Here is a 14627-nt window from a genome sequence, read left to right as displayed (position 1 = left end):
TCATTTACATTAGGTATATCTCCTAATGCTATCCCTCCCCTCCTCCCCCCACACCACAACAGGCACCGGTGTGTGATGTTCCCCTTCCTGTGTCCAAATGATCTCATTGTTCAATTCCCACCTATGAATGAGAAAATGCGGTGTTTGGTTTTCTGTTCTTGCGATAGTTTGCTGAGAATGCTATTCAGTTTTTAAATGATGCATTACTATTATATTGTTTATATAAGGCTTTAAAACTAAATAAAAATAGACACGTGTACTTTAAAAGTGTCTGAGACATGTTTTATGGGACAAAATTCTAGTTGTATAACAATATATATGATCCTCTTTATGTGAATAAAAGCATAAATGTATGCTTATATCAACATAGAAAAATATGTATTTATACAACAGATAACGATTACCCCTGATGAATAGAAGGGAGGGGACTTGAGAAAGAGTTGGATTTTCTTTTATACTTCCTAATATTTTGTTAAATGGTTTTATCATCATAATAATAATTTACTTGAAAATATTACAACATATTGTGAACACTTGTATTGCTATAGCTTTTCATGCAGATTGAAGCTCTCTTTCCACAAAAATTTGGAAGATGGACCGACTATGCAAAAAGATACTGTAATGCACGCATCAGGTAAGACAAACTATTTTCCATAAACTTTTTCCTTACATATTTACTGTGAACATTGCTTTATTAATCATTCTTTATTCCAGAGTTTTACAAATTTGTGGTAGCTATGAAATAATTGGTGGATTATTATATATATAGGTGGATGAACTATATGTAAAATAAATAAAAGTAATAGATAATGGCAAAGTCTTCCTTTGTTTTTATTTTTTACTTTCTACTTTTTATTTTTGAAATTGTTTATTTTTATTGGCTAGATTTACATGTACATTATACAAAAGTAAAATGTAAGTGTTTCTTCCACTCTTGTCTCTCAGCCAACCATTTCCCTTCGCATGTAACTATTGTTGGCACTTTCTTTTGTATCCTTCTGAAGATACCCTTTTGGTGAGCAAGCATGTATGATTATATGTGTATAATATTATTTCATTTTATTTCAACATATATAGCACAATCTGTGTATTATTCTGCAGTTCGCTTTTCTTCATCTAGTATGTATTGTAGATCTTTCCGTATCAGTTACTCAAAGAGCTTTGATATTCATTTTATTTTATTTTATAGTATTTTTTCAGACGGAGTCTCTCTCCGTTGCGCAGGCTGGATGGAGTGCAGTGGTATAATCTCGGCTCACTGCAACCTCTGCTTCTGATGTTCAAGCAGTTCTCCTGCCTCAGCCTCCTGAGTAGCTGAGATTACAGGCATGCGCCACCATGTCCGGCTAATTTTTGTTATTTTTACTAGAAATGGGGTTTCACCATGTTGGCCAGGCTGGTCTGGAACTCCTGACCTCAGATAATTCGCCTGCTTTGGCCTCCCGAAGTGCTGGGATTACAGGCGTGAGCCACCACGCCCAGCCTGAATATTCATTTTAAATGCTGCATCTGTTATACCATTTAGACTTTATTTATGCAGTCTACTCTTAGTGGACTTTTATATTATATAGCTATGCATACAATGCAGCAGTGAATATCTTTGCACATGTTGAGAGGTAGTATTTTATAATTCTGAAGAACATGGAAATTTAGAGCTAGACCACTTGTGTTTTATTTTCACATCTACTATTGTGGAATGCTTCATTTTAGAAAAGTAACTTTATCTCCTCATACCTCAGTTTCTTCAGCTCAAAAAAAATGGCAAAGTATTATGCCTGCCTTGGAGAGTTATTATGAGACTTATATTACCTAATATTTGTAAAGTGCTTGAACAGTGACCATACGTAGGGAGTACTCAATAGTTGTTAGCTATTTTCATATTTCATGCCATATACATAGGGGAAAAAATCTTAAGATAAAGTTATAGAAGTGAAATTGCTAGTTTAAAGGGCATGTGCATTTTTATATTATTAGATTTTTCCAAATCATGCTCCATGGAAGATACAGCTTTTTATATTTCCACGAGCCCTGTGCCAGATTGTTTCTTTTTCCATACCTTTCAAACATAGTGAAAAATAAATTATTTCATTCTTGCCAATGTGAACTGATAGTAGCTTTAATACACATTTGTCCATTATGTCATTAAATGCATTTGAGCATTTTTCTTTTCACATATATGTGTTACTTGTACTTTTTTTCCTGTCAGTTGTCTGTGTGTGCTGTTTGCCCTTCTGTCTTCTAAATGTATTGGCTTTTTTCTTGATATGCTGAATATCTTTATATATTACAAAAATAATCTCTTTGTATGTGATATGAGTCTCTTGTGTTTTTTTCCCAATGCATTTTTTTTTTTTTATAATTCCTTTAAATAACACCACATGGTCATGGTTTTCTGATGCTTTTTAAAGAGCTCCAAAGTACAAAGATAGAATTCTTCTAAATTGTTTCTATGAAGTCAGTCTAACACTTAATACCAAAATCAGACAAGATAGCATAAAAAATGAAAACAAGAGTCTACAAATGCAGAAATCCTCAATATTAATAGATTAATGAAATCCAGAAACTCATTAAAAACCTAATATATTGATTATATGCAAATGACATTCACATTAGGAATTCAAGGAAAGCTGAATATTAAGAAACATATCAATATAATTCGCCGTATTAGTAATGACAAAGAGAAACCTCATCATCTCTATATGTGCTGGGAAGTCCTTAGGTAAAATACAGCATTTACCCTCCCCATATTTTTGGGGTTTTTTTTTTGTTTTTGTTTTTTTGAGACGGAGTCTCACTCTGTCGCCCAGGCTGGAGTGCAGTGGCACGATCAAGGCTCACTGCAACCTCCGCCTCCCAGGTTCAAGCAATTCTCCTGCTTCAGCCTCCGAGTAGCTGGGACTACAGCCGTGCGCTAATTTTTTTTGTTTTGTTTTGTTTTGTGTGTTTGGTAGAGACAGGGTTTCACATATTGGCCAGGCTGGTCTCGAATTCCTGACCTCAGGTGATCCACCCACCTCAACCTCCCAAAGTGCTGGGATTACAGGCGTGAGCTACCACACCCAGCTAACATTTACCCTTTATTACAGTTTTTAATAAATTTAGGGTATATATGTATAAGTGTGTCTTTACATATATATGTGTGTATATGTTTATGGGTGTCTTTCAATCCCAAAACAACTACCACATGAAACATTAAAATCAGGCGCGTGCCACCACACCTGGCTAATTTTTGTATTTTTAGTAGAGATGGGGTTTCACCATGTTGGCCAGGCTGGTCTTGAACTCCTGACCTCGTGATCTGCCCACTTTGGCCTCCCAAAGTGCTGGGATTATAGGCATCAGCCACCACACCCGGCCAAGATTTTACTTTTTTCTGAATTTATTTGTAGATATAATACAAATAAGAATATTTTCCTTGTAGATCCAGAAAATTGATTCTGAATATTATTTGAAAAAATAAATAAGCAACAATTGTCAAGAAAGTTATGAAAAACTAGAGTATTAAAAAAAGGGGGCCCAACGCAGTGGCTGATGCCTGTAATCCCAGCACTTTGAGAGGCCGAGCCGGGTGGATCACCTGGGGTCAGGAGTTTGAGACCAGTTTGGCCAACATGGTGAAACCCCGTCTCTAATAAAAATACAAAAATTAACTGGGTGCAGTGGCGGGCACCTCTGATCCCAGCTACTCAGGAGGCTGAGGCAGGAGAATCTCTAGAACCCAGGAGGCGGAGGTTGTAGTGAGCCGAAATCGCACTGTTGCCCTCCAGCGTAGGTGACAAGAGCAAGACTCTGTCTTAAAGAAAAAAAGGGAAAGGGATTCTTTCCCCTCTTCTTTTGAAATTATTTATTTTTATTGGCTAGATTTACATGTACATTATACAAAAGTAAAAAGTAAGTGTTTCTTCCACTCTTGTCTCTCAGCCAACCATTTCCCTTCACATGTAACCAGTGTTGGCGCTTTCTTTTGTATCCTTCTGAAGGATAAATAAATTCCAGATGAGTGAAATATTTAAACATTATTAAATAAAACAGAGGACTTCTTTTATAACTTTGTTGTAGGGAAGTCATAAAAAGGAATATATTTGATTGTGTAAGAATTTCAAAGGTGTCACCCTTCTGGAAAATATATATAAAGTAAAAAGAAATTTCTAATTAAGGAAAAATTATTTATGTGTTGCAAATTAAAGAGAAGGTTAATTTCAATGACTGAGAAAAATGTGTAAAAAATGTAAACAAATAATTGATAGAAAAGGAAATACAAATAGATTTTAACTGCATAAGTCTAATTGATAAGAGAAATGTAAATTGAAACTAAAGACAAATTTTTAACTATTATAGTTATAAAAATTATAACATTTAACAAAACAGTATATCAATGAGCATATGAAGAAACAGCAACTGTCTTACATTGTTGAAAAGAATGTAATGTCTATACCATCTATTTGGGGGTTTTTTTGAGACAGGGTCTTGCTTTGTCACTCAGGTTAGAGTGCAGTGGCACAGTCATGGCTCACTGCAGCCTCAGCTGACTTGGCTCAAGTGATCCTCCCACCTCAGTCTCCCTAGTAGCTGGGGCTACAGGGATCCACCACCATGTCTGGCTAATTCTTTGTGTGTGTTTTTTGTTGTTGTTGTTGTTTGTTGTTTCTGAGACAGAGTCTTGCTCTGTCACCCAGGCTGGAGTGCAGTGGCATGATCTTGGCTCACTGCAACCTCTGCCTCCCGGGTTCAAGCGATTCTCCTGCCTCAGCCTCCCAAGTAGCTGGGATTACAGGCATGTGCCACCACACCCAGCTAATTCTTGTATTTTTAGTAGAGACGGGTTTCACCACATTGGTGAAGCTGGTCTCAAACTCCTGACCTCAGGTGATCTGCCCGCTTTCACCTCCCAAAGTGCTGGGATTACAGGCGTGAGCCACCACACCTGGCAGTTTTTAAAATTTTTTTGTAGAGACGGGGTCTCACTGTGTTGCCCAGGCTTGTCTGGAACTCTGGGCTCGAGTGATCCTCCCACCTCAGCACACTTAAGTGCTGGAACTACAGTCATGAGCCACCCTGCCTGACCTATACCATCTATTAATAGAAATTTCACTATAGCTACCAAACATTGAAAAGCCCATACACCTAACCTAGCAATTAAAATTTAAGTTTATCCTACACTTGTTCATATATACTATATGTAATTGTTCATGTATGTTCTTATACATGTATGTTCACATATTTATTAAATACATAACATATATATACACATACACACATATGCACATGTATGCAAAATTTAAATTGCATGTTTAGTAAATAATACATGATTGGATAACAACTAGTTGTAGAGAACCTACTGTAAATTATTGTACATCCATACAATGGAATACTGTGTAATCTTGATGCAACTTATTTCTAAGATATAGTGTTGAAAGAAAAGGCAATTACAAAAAATTGTGTTATCTTTTGTATTTTTTAAAACGTGTATGTGTAAAACACGCACACTGATTTTCCCTAGATACCTTGAAATTGTCAACATGGTAACCTCTGATGCCCCTGACCCAACTGACAGTCTCTGAGACTTCTCTATAGAAGCCACTGGGCACTGTGGAGTCCACTTTGCATGCTGTTAGTTTAACTGTTCAGCATAGTGTGATTACCCAGCTGGCTGGAGATTTATAACAAAAGACCACTCTGCAGTGGCATGTGATCAGTTTGATAGGGAATTTGACCTGCATTGTGTTGCTCATTGGAGTGAGTTACTAGCTAGAAGCTCTTTGAGGGCAGAACACTTGTTTTTTCCAGTATTCTATTCCCAGTGGCTAACACGGCACCTGGCACATGATATCCAATGCATATTCAATTATTGAATACTAGATCTGGAGTTTTTTTTGTATGCTAGATACATATAACTTCTTGACATGAATAACATCATTCATCTGCTAAATTCACAGATGTTGTCAAACTAATAGGGTTACTCAGATATAACTTAAAATTGCCCTGAAAATTGACATAGTATTAAAAAACACGCAGCACAGTCATCTTGGAGAAGGATTTCTTATACTTTAGATTTGGAGCTTCTGGAATAAAAGGGCTGAACTAAGTGATTTGGATAATCTTTCCTAGCTTAAAGTTTGGATTCTTCATATTTCTTCTTCCTCATGACTTTAAAAATCATGAGCAAAACAGGGATTCTTCTTATAAGTGAAATACTAAGAGGAGTTTTTACATAACTGACACTGTTACATTTATTTTACTACTTCTGTATAAAAGAAAAAAATGGAAAAACTAGTATAATTTGGCTACTTTCTATTAAAAATTTTAGGTTAATATAGTTTTGTGACTTGGACTGAGAGAGTTTTGTGACACAAAGTTCTTAGTTGTTTTTCTGGTAACTGGGGACATAATTAATTTGCTAACATCAGTTTTGATTAAACTATAAATCCATTTAGATGCTAGTTTGACCAAAGTAATGACTCTTTAGTCTTTACCAAGTGTTTTTTTTTTTTAACAATGCATGGAAATGACTATAATGATTTTGCTGCAGTGCCACAAATTAATATCCCTTCCCTCCACTAGGAAATCAATAGTAACAAATGTAGTAAACACTGTAAGTTGCCTACCCTGTCTTCCTTCCAAACAGATTCCTGATTTACTTCAGGTATATATACAAATCTATAGGACTCTGGGGAAGTTGACTTTGTATCCTTTGTCACTGGTGGATTCTGGTCATTCTAAGCCAGTTAGCACATAATATTCTTCAGACAACTATTACTGGTCTAGGGTTGGTCATGTGCCAAGCATGCTGAAGAAAGGCTTTATTTCAAGGATGGAGGACAAGATAAGCATCTTAAGCTGAATATGAACAAAGAAGCATGTTGTCCTACCTGCTGCGGGTAGCTGTCTTCTGACCATGTTGGGTATCCGGTTTAGATGAGGCAAGCTTTTTAATGGCACAGTGAAGAGGTGCAAGGAATCTAAGAGTTGACTAATCCAGGAGCCTTCCTGGACTCTGAATTCCTTTTATTCATGTTGTAAAACATTCCTTTTTTTATTAAGCGGTCTTGATTCAGAGTTTCAGTTGCTTATAGTCAAAAACCATGGTTCCTGGCACATCGTTTTCTACATATTCATTTTGTTCCTATCATAGGTCTTTTTTTTTTTTTTCGTGATGCTAGGTATTGTTGGGAAGCTCTTAATCGTAATTCTTGCAGACTATAAATGCCAAAAGTTTGCCGACATAAAACAAACATACTTATCTGTATTTATCTTCTAGAGTCTGGAACAACCTATGTGGTCAATAAGCATTTCTTTTTTCTGTTTCATGACTAGGACTTGTCATATGACAACAGAAAGAGACAGTACACCTGTCTCTTTCTTACTTAATGCCTACCCTGTTTCATTAAAAAAATTTCATCTCTATGAAATGCTTTTTGATTGTGGAGGACATGTTCTGTTTTCTAGAGAAAGCCATTTCAAGATTAATATCATGCTTCTCAAAAGGCATTTTCTTTCAGGTTCCGTTTCAGAAGTTTTATGTTATTCCTTTACTTCTTTACCTTGAAAGCACTATGGTTCCATAGACTCTAATTCAGCTCAAGTCACTTCCTGGCATTTTAAGTTAGTCTGTGGAATGCTATATATTTTTCCATAATGTTTTGATTCTATGAAGGTGTCATTTTCACACTATAATTTTGCAGAATGCAAATTTTGGTTAGTTATTCAGTTCTAGACCCATATTTTATATTTGAAATGTCATGACTATATTCCAAATAAGTTAAGTGAAGCTTCAGCAAAAATATAAGTTCGCTTTTATAAAGTGTATTAAATACCTAAGTAATGACAAACAGAAATGTACTACTGCAAATGTAGTTCAGGGATGAGAAGTCAGGGTATAGGTAACCAACTACCTGGTTTGACTTGAGACAGACAGCAGAAGTATTACTCAGCCAGAACATCTCTTATCCAAAATGCCTTACATCATTCACTTTACAGGGTTATATTTAGAGGAAGCTATAAATACAAATATGATTTGGAGAAGGCAGCATATTCAGTTGTCAACCATTAGCACATTGTATGATCAATTGTTAAAGCTAAAAGACTTTGGAGATCACCCAGTTCCCCTCTGTCATTTTGTAAGCACTTGGTAAGTTTAAATGGCTTACTCTATCTCACTTTCTTTTATGTTTTTTTTTTCCCCTCTGGAAGTAATAAAGACTTAGGGAATGGCAACTTTAATAAATATTCTTTTACATAGAGAAAGAGGACACATAGATAACCCAGCCAAGCATCCTGTTATCAGCAGCTGTCTTCAAAAAGTATGCTGTGGGAAGACATGTCTTCCCTAATATTATGTTTTTGTTTTTGTTGTTTTCTTTTGTTTGAGACAGAGTCTTGCTCTTTTGCCTGGGCTGGAGTGTAGTGGTGCAATCTCTGCTTGCTGCAACCTCCGCCTCCTGGGTTCAAGCAATTCTTCTGCCTCAGCCTCCCAAATAGCTGGGACTGCAGGCATGCGCCACCACACCAGGCAAATTTTTGTATTTTTAGTGAAGACAGAGTTTCACCACGTTGGCTAAGCTGGTCTCGAACTCCGGACCTCAAGCCATCCGCCCACCTCAGCTTCCCAAAATGCTGGGATTTACAGGCATGAGCCACAGCGCCCAGCCTCTTCCAATGGTGTATTAATGTTATGTTTGAATTATTATTAAGATATTCTAGACACTATTCTGTATAACACAGAATATTACACAGAATAGCGTCTAGAATATCTTAAGAGTGATTCATCAGTTTTTTTAATCTTCTCTGTCATTGATATTTTGTACCAGTTCCACCTCTAAGGAGAATTCGTTGTCTAAATTTTTATGAGAGGAAAAATGCTACATGATAATACAAATTAAAAGTATAGCCATACCTAAAGATTGTTAATTAATGGGTCTTTGTCAGCTTCAAGAAATGTCTCGAGGGAGAGCATCAGGATAAATAGCTAACGCATGCAGGGCTTAATACCTAGGTGATGGGTTGATAGGTATAGCAAACCACATGGCACTCATTTACCTGTGTAACAAACCTGTACATCCTGCACACGTATCCTGGAACTTTAAATTAAATTAAATTAAATTATTTTTATTTATTTATTTATTTTTGAGATGCAGTCTTGCTCTGTTGCCCAGGCTGGAGTGCAGTGGTGCGATCTCAGCACACTACAACCTTCACGTCCCAGGTTCAAGTGATTCTCCTGCCTCAGCCTCCTGAGTAGCTGGGACTACAGGCGCGTGCCACCATGCCTGGCTAAATTTTTGTATTTTTAGTAGAGACGGGGTTTTACATGTTAGCCATGATGGTCTCAATCTCCTGACCTTGTGATCCACCTGCCTCAGCCTCCCAAAGTGTTGGGATTATAGGTGTGAGCCACCGCCCCTGGCCTAAGTTAAATTAAATTTTTTTTAAAATGTCTGTTATGGAATTGTGCTGTCCCTCCTTTGTCCTCAGCATTGTTGCATTTAATGTTCTCACCCATGACTAAATAGAGGTTGTGTCTATTCCATTTGTAAAAGGTTCAAATCTGAGAGAAATAGTTAATATAGTGGATGGCAGAGATATGTTTGAAAAACAATTAGATAAATATTAATAGAATATGTATTCTGCATTGAGATTTAGAAAGTCAGCTTTGTTTGGAAGGGATTTGAGAAACCTTCACCTATTTATCAGTAGTTCAGTTCTGAAAGGTTTGTGGTTTTGAATAACCCTAGGCTAAATTGGAGTAAGGGGTGGTTCTACTCCATTCATTGATTAGACTGCATCTAGAGTACAGTTTAATTTTGAATTTATCCATTCATTCTGAAAGTATTTTAGGATGCTTCTTATATGCTAAGCCATGTGGTAGCTATCAGATATACATTAGGGAACAAGACACACATAGTCCAGCCTTCACTTGAGTTTTCAAGTCAAATACTAATTTAGTTGAATATTCAAGAACTAAAAGAAGAGAGTTTCAAGACAGTGATGGAGTTAGGTAGGGATAATATACAGAGTCTTGTTCTTCATCATAATGGCAATAAGAAGGCATTGCAGGGTATTTTGGTTTTTAATTATCAGTATTATAGGTTCTTAAATTGCAGTAAAATATGCATAACAAAATTTATCATTTAGTATTTTTAAATGTACAGTTCAGTAGATACGGTTGCCTATATGTATATGTTTTAGGTTTTTTAACTGCAGTAAAATATGTACAACAAAATTTACCATTCAAACATTTTTAAATGTACAGTTCAGTAGATATGGTTGCCTATATGTATATGTTTTAGGTTTTTTAACTGCAGTAAAATATGTACAACAAAATTTACCATTCAAACATTTTTAAATGTACAATTCAGTGACCTTCAGTACATTCTAATGTGTTCCAGTACATTCTGTTGTTGTGCAACCATTACCACTCTTCATCATCAGAACTTTTTCATCATTCCAAATTGAAACTCTGTACCCATTAAATAATTGTCAGCCGGGCGCGGTGGCTCAAGCCTGTAATCCCAGCACTTTGGGAGGCCGAGACGGGCGGATCACGAGGTCAGGAGATCGAGACCATCCTGGCTAACACAGTGAAACCCCGTCTCTACTAAAAATACAAAAACTAGCCGGGCGAGGTGGCGGGCGCCTGTAGTCCCAGCTACTCCGGAGGCTGAGGCAGGAGAATGGCGTAAACCCGGGAGCCGGAGTTTGCAGTGAGCTGAGATCCGGCCACTGCACTCCAGTCCGGGCGACAGAGCGAGACTCCGCCTCAAAAAAAATAAATAAATAAAAATAATTGTCCCCATTTCCCCTTCCCCAGTCCCTATAATGTGAAACTTAAAGCATGAAACTTACATCATTAGATTTACAAATTTGATTTATTATCTAAGATATTTCACATGGTTCAAAATTCTAAACCTATAAAAGAGTATACACATTGAAAAACCCCTCTTACCTAAGTTCTTCTCCTTATAGGCAACTGTATGTGGTTTTAATCTTTTCTCAGAAACTGTGTGCATATTCAAGCAAATTCATATGTTTTAAAAAGATTGTAATGTAAGCATAAACATGGTTTTGTACTTTCCCCTTTTGTCTTTTTTTCGTATACATAAATAACGTCCTCCTTTTTATGGTTGCATGTCATTATATCATTGGAAATACACTGTACTTTTGCGGATGGCAGGAAGTTGTGAGTTTGCATTGTACAGTTTATATTTTCTCTGTGGAATGGGAAGGACAATCATATGTTCAGTGAAATGGAAAAATAGAGGGTTAAAGGTTTCATGAAAGTTGATGCGGTTTGAAATTTTGCCAAATGAGAATGAGATTAGTGTGGTAGGATTGTTAACAGCTCTAGTAACCATTTGAGATCAGCAACTCCAGATTTGTAATGGAACCGGTTTTCTCTAAGGTAGAATTTCTCCAGCCACACCCAGCAGCCTGGATACAGGCCTGGAAAAGGCTTCAGGCCTTTTTGATCCTGAAGTTGGATCCATTCAAGATTGAATTTTTTCAACAGCTTATGATGCATGGACTGTGAGACAAGGGAACTTAAACTGTATTAATAAGAACAAAGGTAATGTATGAACTCTGAAATCAAAAGGGCTGAGGAAAGATGTGAAGACAGAAAAAATATAATGGACTTGGAAATGAGAGGAGTCAGTTGACTGAAATGTATTGATGCAATAGTAAAGACCAGAGTGAGTATAAATGAACAAGCACCTTTGAAGAATGGGATAAGTAGAGAGTGGAATGTCTGAATTTACCAGGTAGAATGGTTTCTTAGGACCTGGTTATAACTATAGGGATAGTTGGAGTAGATTTTAGAAGGTCTGGCCGGGCGCGGTGGCTCACGCCTGTAATCCCAGCACTTTGGGAGGCCGCAGCGAGCAGATCACAAGGTCGGGAGATTGAGACCATCCTGGCTAACACAGTGAAACCCCATCTCTACTAAAAATACGAAAAAATTAGCCAGGCGTGGTGACGGTTGCCTGTACTGCCAGCTACTCTGGAGGCTGAGTCAGGAGAATGGTGTGAACCCGGGAAGCGGAGCTTGCAGTGAGCCGAGATTGCACCACTGCACTCCAACCTGGGCGACAGAGTGAGACTCCGTCTCAAAAAAAAAAAAAAAGATTTTAGAAGGTCATTGAAGACAAGAAGTGTGAGGAACTAAGATGGAACTAGGAGCCATATTTTAAGCATTTTAACAAATGAAAACATATCTGGGAAAGGGTGACCAGAATAATGAGAGGAATCTCATATTCAGTTCTACAAATGTCTAATGTTATTGATTGCCTACTATATTTAAGATATTATTTCAGAGCTGCCAGCAATACAAAGATGAATAAGACATAGTACTTGATCTTATGAAGCCTATAGGAATTTGAAAGTAAGAAGCCCTAAGGGGAATAGGTTTTTAAATATTTAAAGATCTGTCATGTTTAAAAGAATTAGACTTCTGTCTTTGTGGCCTCAGAGAGCAAAACTAGTATCAAGCAGTGGAACTTAATCCTGATGTAGATTTTGGCTTAATATGAGTAAGAACTTTTAAAATATATATACTTACATATGTAGCACTATAACAATAAAAATGGAAAGGAAAAATACCATAATTCTGCTATACTAACAAGTAAACTGTTTTCATTTTTTATTTCTACTCTTGTCTGTATATCTAATAATTATTACATAGTTTTATCTATCTTACATGTAATGAATGCTATCATCTGCTAATTTTCTCTTAGCAATACCTTGTCCCATACATTAACATTGTCTTTATAAGTTGTTTGATTTTCTTTACTTTTATTAATTTAAAGATAGTTTATTGCATTTGGGAAAGTTATCCATTTTAACAAACCACACATAGAAAAAACATTTTTTTAAAAAAAGTAGAAGTCTCCTAGTCTCTGACAGACTTTAAACCAACAAAGATCAAAAGAGACAAAGAAGGCCATTACTATAATGGTAAAGAGATCCATTCAACAAGAAGAGCTAACTTTCCTGAATATATATGCACCCCATACAGGAGCACCCAGATTCATAAAGCAAGTCCTTAGAGACCTACAAAGAGACCTAGACTCCCACACAATAATAATGGGACTGTAACACCCCACTGTCAATATTAGACAGATCAACGAGACAGAAGGTTAACAAGGATATCCAGGACTTGAGCACAGCTCTGTACCAAGCAAACCTAATAGACATCTACAGAATTCTCCACCCCAAATCCACAGAATATACATTCTTCTTAGCACCACATCACATTTACTCTAAAATTGACTACATGATTGGAAGTAAAGCACTCCTCAGCAAATGTAAAAGAACAGAAATTTACAACAAACTCTCAGACCACAGTGTGTTCAGATTAGAACTCAGGATTAAGAAACTCACTTAAAACTGCACAACTACATGGAAACTGGACAATCTGCTCCTGAATGACTACTGGGTAAATAACGAAATGAAAGCAGAAATAAAGATGTTCTTTGAAACCAATGAGAACAAAGGCACAACGTACCAGAATCTCTGGGACACATTTAAAGCAGTATGTAGAGGGGAATTCATAGCACTAAATGCCCATAAGAGAAAGCAGGAAAGATCTAAAATTGACACCCTAACATCACAATTAAAAGAACTAAAGAAGCAAGAGCAAACACATTCAAAAGCTAGCAGAAAGCAAGAAATAACTAAGATCAGAGCAGAACTGAAGGAGATAGAGACACAAAAAAACAAAATCAGTGATTCAAAAAAATCAGTGAATCCAGGAGCTGGTTTTTTGAAAAGATCAACAAAATTGATAGACTGCTAGCAAGACTAATAAAGAGGAAAAGAGAGAAGAATCAAATAGATGCAATAAAAAATGATAAAAGGGATATCACCACTGATCCCACAGAAATACAAACTTCCATCAGAGAATACTACAAACACCTCTACACAAATAAACTAGAAAATCTAGAAGAAATGGATAAATTCCTGGACACATACACCCTCCCAAGACTAAACCATGAAGAAGTTGAATCTCTGAATAGACCAATAACAGGCTCTGAAATTGAGACAATAATAGCCTACCAACCCAAAAAAGTCCAGGACCAGACAGATTCACAGCCAAATTCTACCAGAGGTACAAAGAGGAGCTGGTGCCACTCCTTCTGAAACTATTCCAAACAACAGAAAAAGAGGGAATCCTCCCTAACTCATTTTATGAGGCCAGCATCATCCTGATACCAAAGTCTGGCAGAGATACAACAAAAAAAGAGAATTTTAGACCAATATCCCTGATGAACATCGATGCAAAAATCCTCAGTAAAATAGGGGCAAACCGAATCCAGCAGCACATGAAGGAGCTTATCCACTACGATCAAGTCACCTTCATCCCTGGGATGCAAGGCTGGTTCAACATATGCAAATGAGTAAACATAATCCATCACATAAACAGAACCAACAACAAAAGCCACATGGCTATCTCAATAGATGGAAAAAAGGCCTTCAACAAAATTCAACAGCCCTTCCTGCCAAAAACTCTGAGTAAACTAGGTATTTATGGAATGCATCTCAAAATAATAAGAGCTATTTATGATAAACCCACAGCCAATATCATACTGAATGGGCAAAAACTGGAAGCATTCCCTTTGAAAACCAGCACAAGA

At 36.7% G+C, this 14627-nt stretch overlaps 1 protein-coding gene across 1 annotated transcript in view; it reads left to right on the top strand.

Moving 5' to 3' along the window:
• ZRANB3 (zinc finger, RAN-binding domain containing 3) overlaps positions 1-14627 on the top strand; it is a 343238-nt gene that overhangs the window by 194791 nt on the left and 133820 nt on the right. The window contains exon 6 of the mRNA XM_011937745.1: positions 549-634. Coding sequence (XP_011793135.1) covers positions 549-634 — 86 coding nt within the window. The remainder of the gene's footprint in view (positions 1-548; positions 635-14627) is intronic.

The sequence above is a fragment of the Colobus angolensis genome, unplaced genomic scaffold, assembly GCF_000951035.1.
Source record: "Colobus angolensis palliatus isolate OR3802 unplaced genomic scaffold, Cang.pa_1.0 Scaffold168, whole genome shotgun sequence".
NCBI lineage: Eukaryota > Metazoa > Chordata > Mammalia > Primates > Cercopithecidae > Colobus > Colobus angolensis.
Note: the sequence above shows the minus strand (reverse complement) of the source record. Positions and strands in the feature narration are given on the sequence as shown.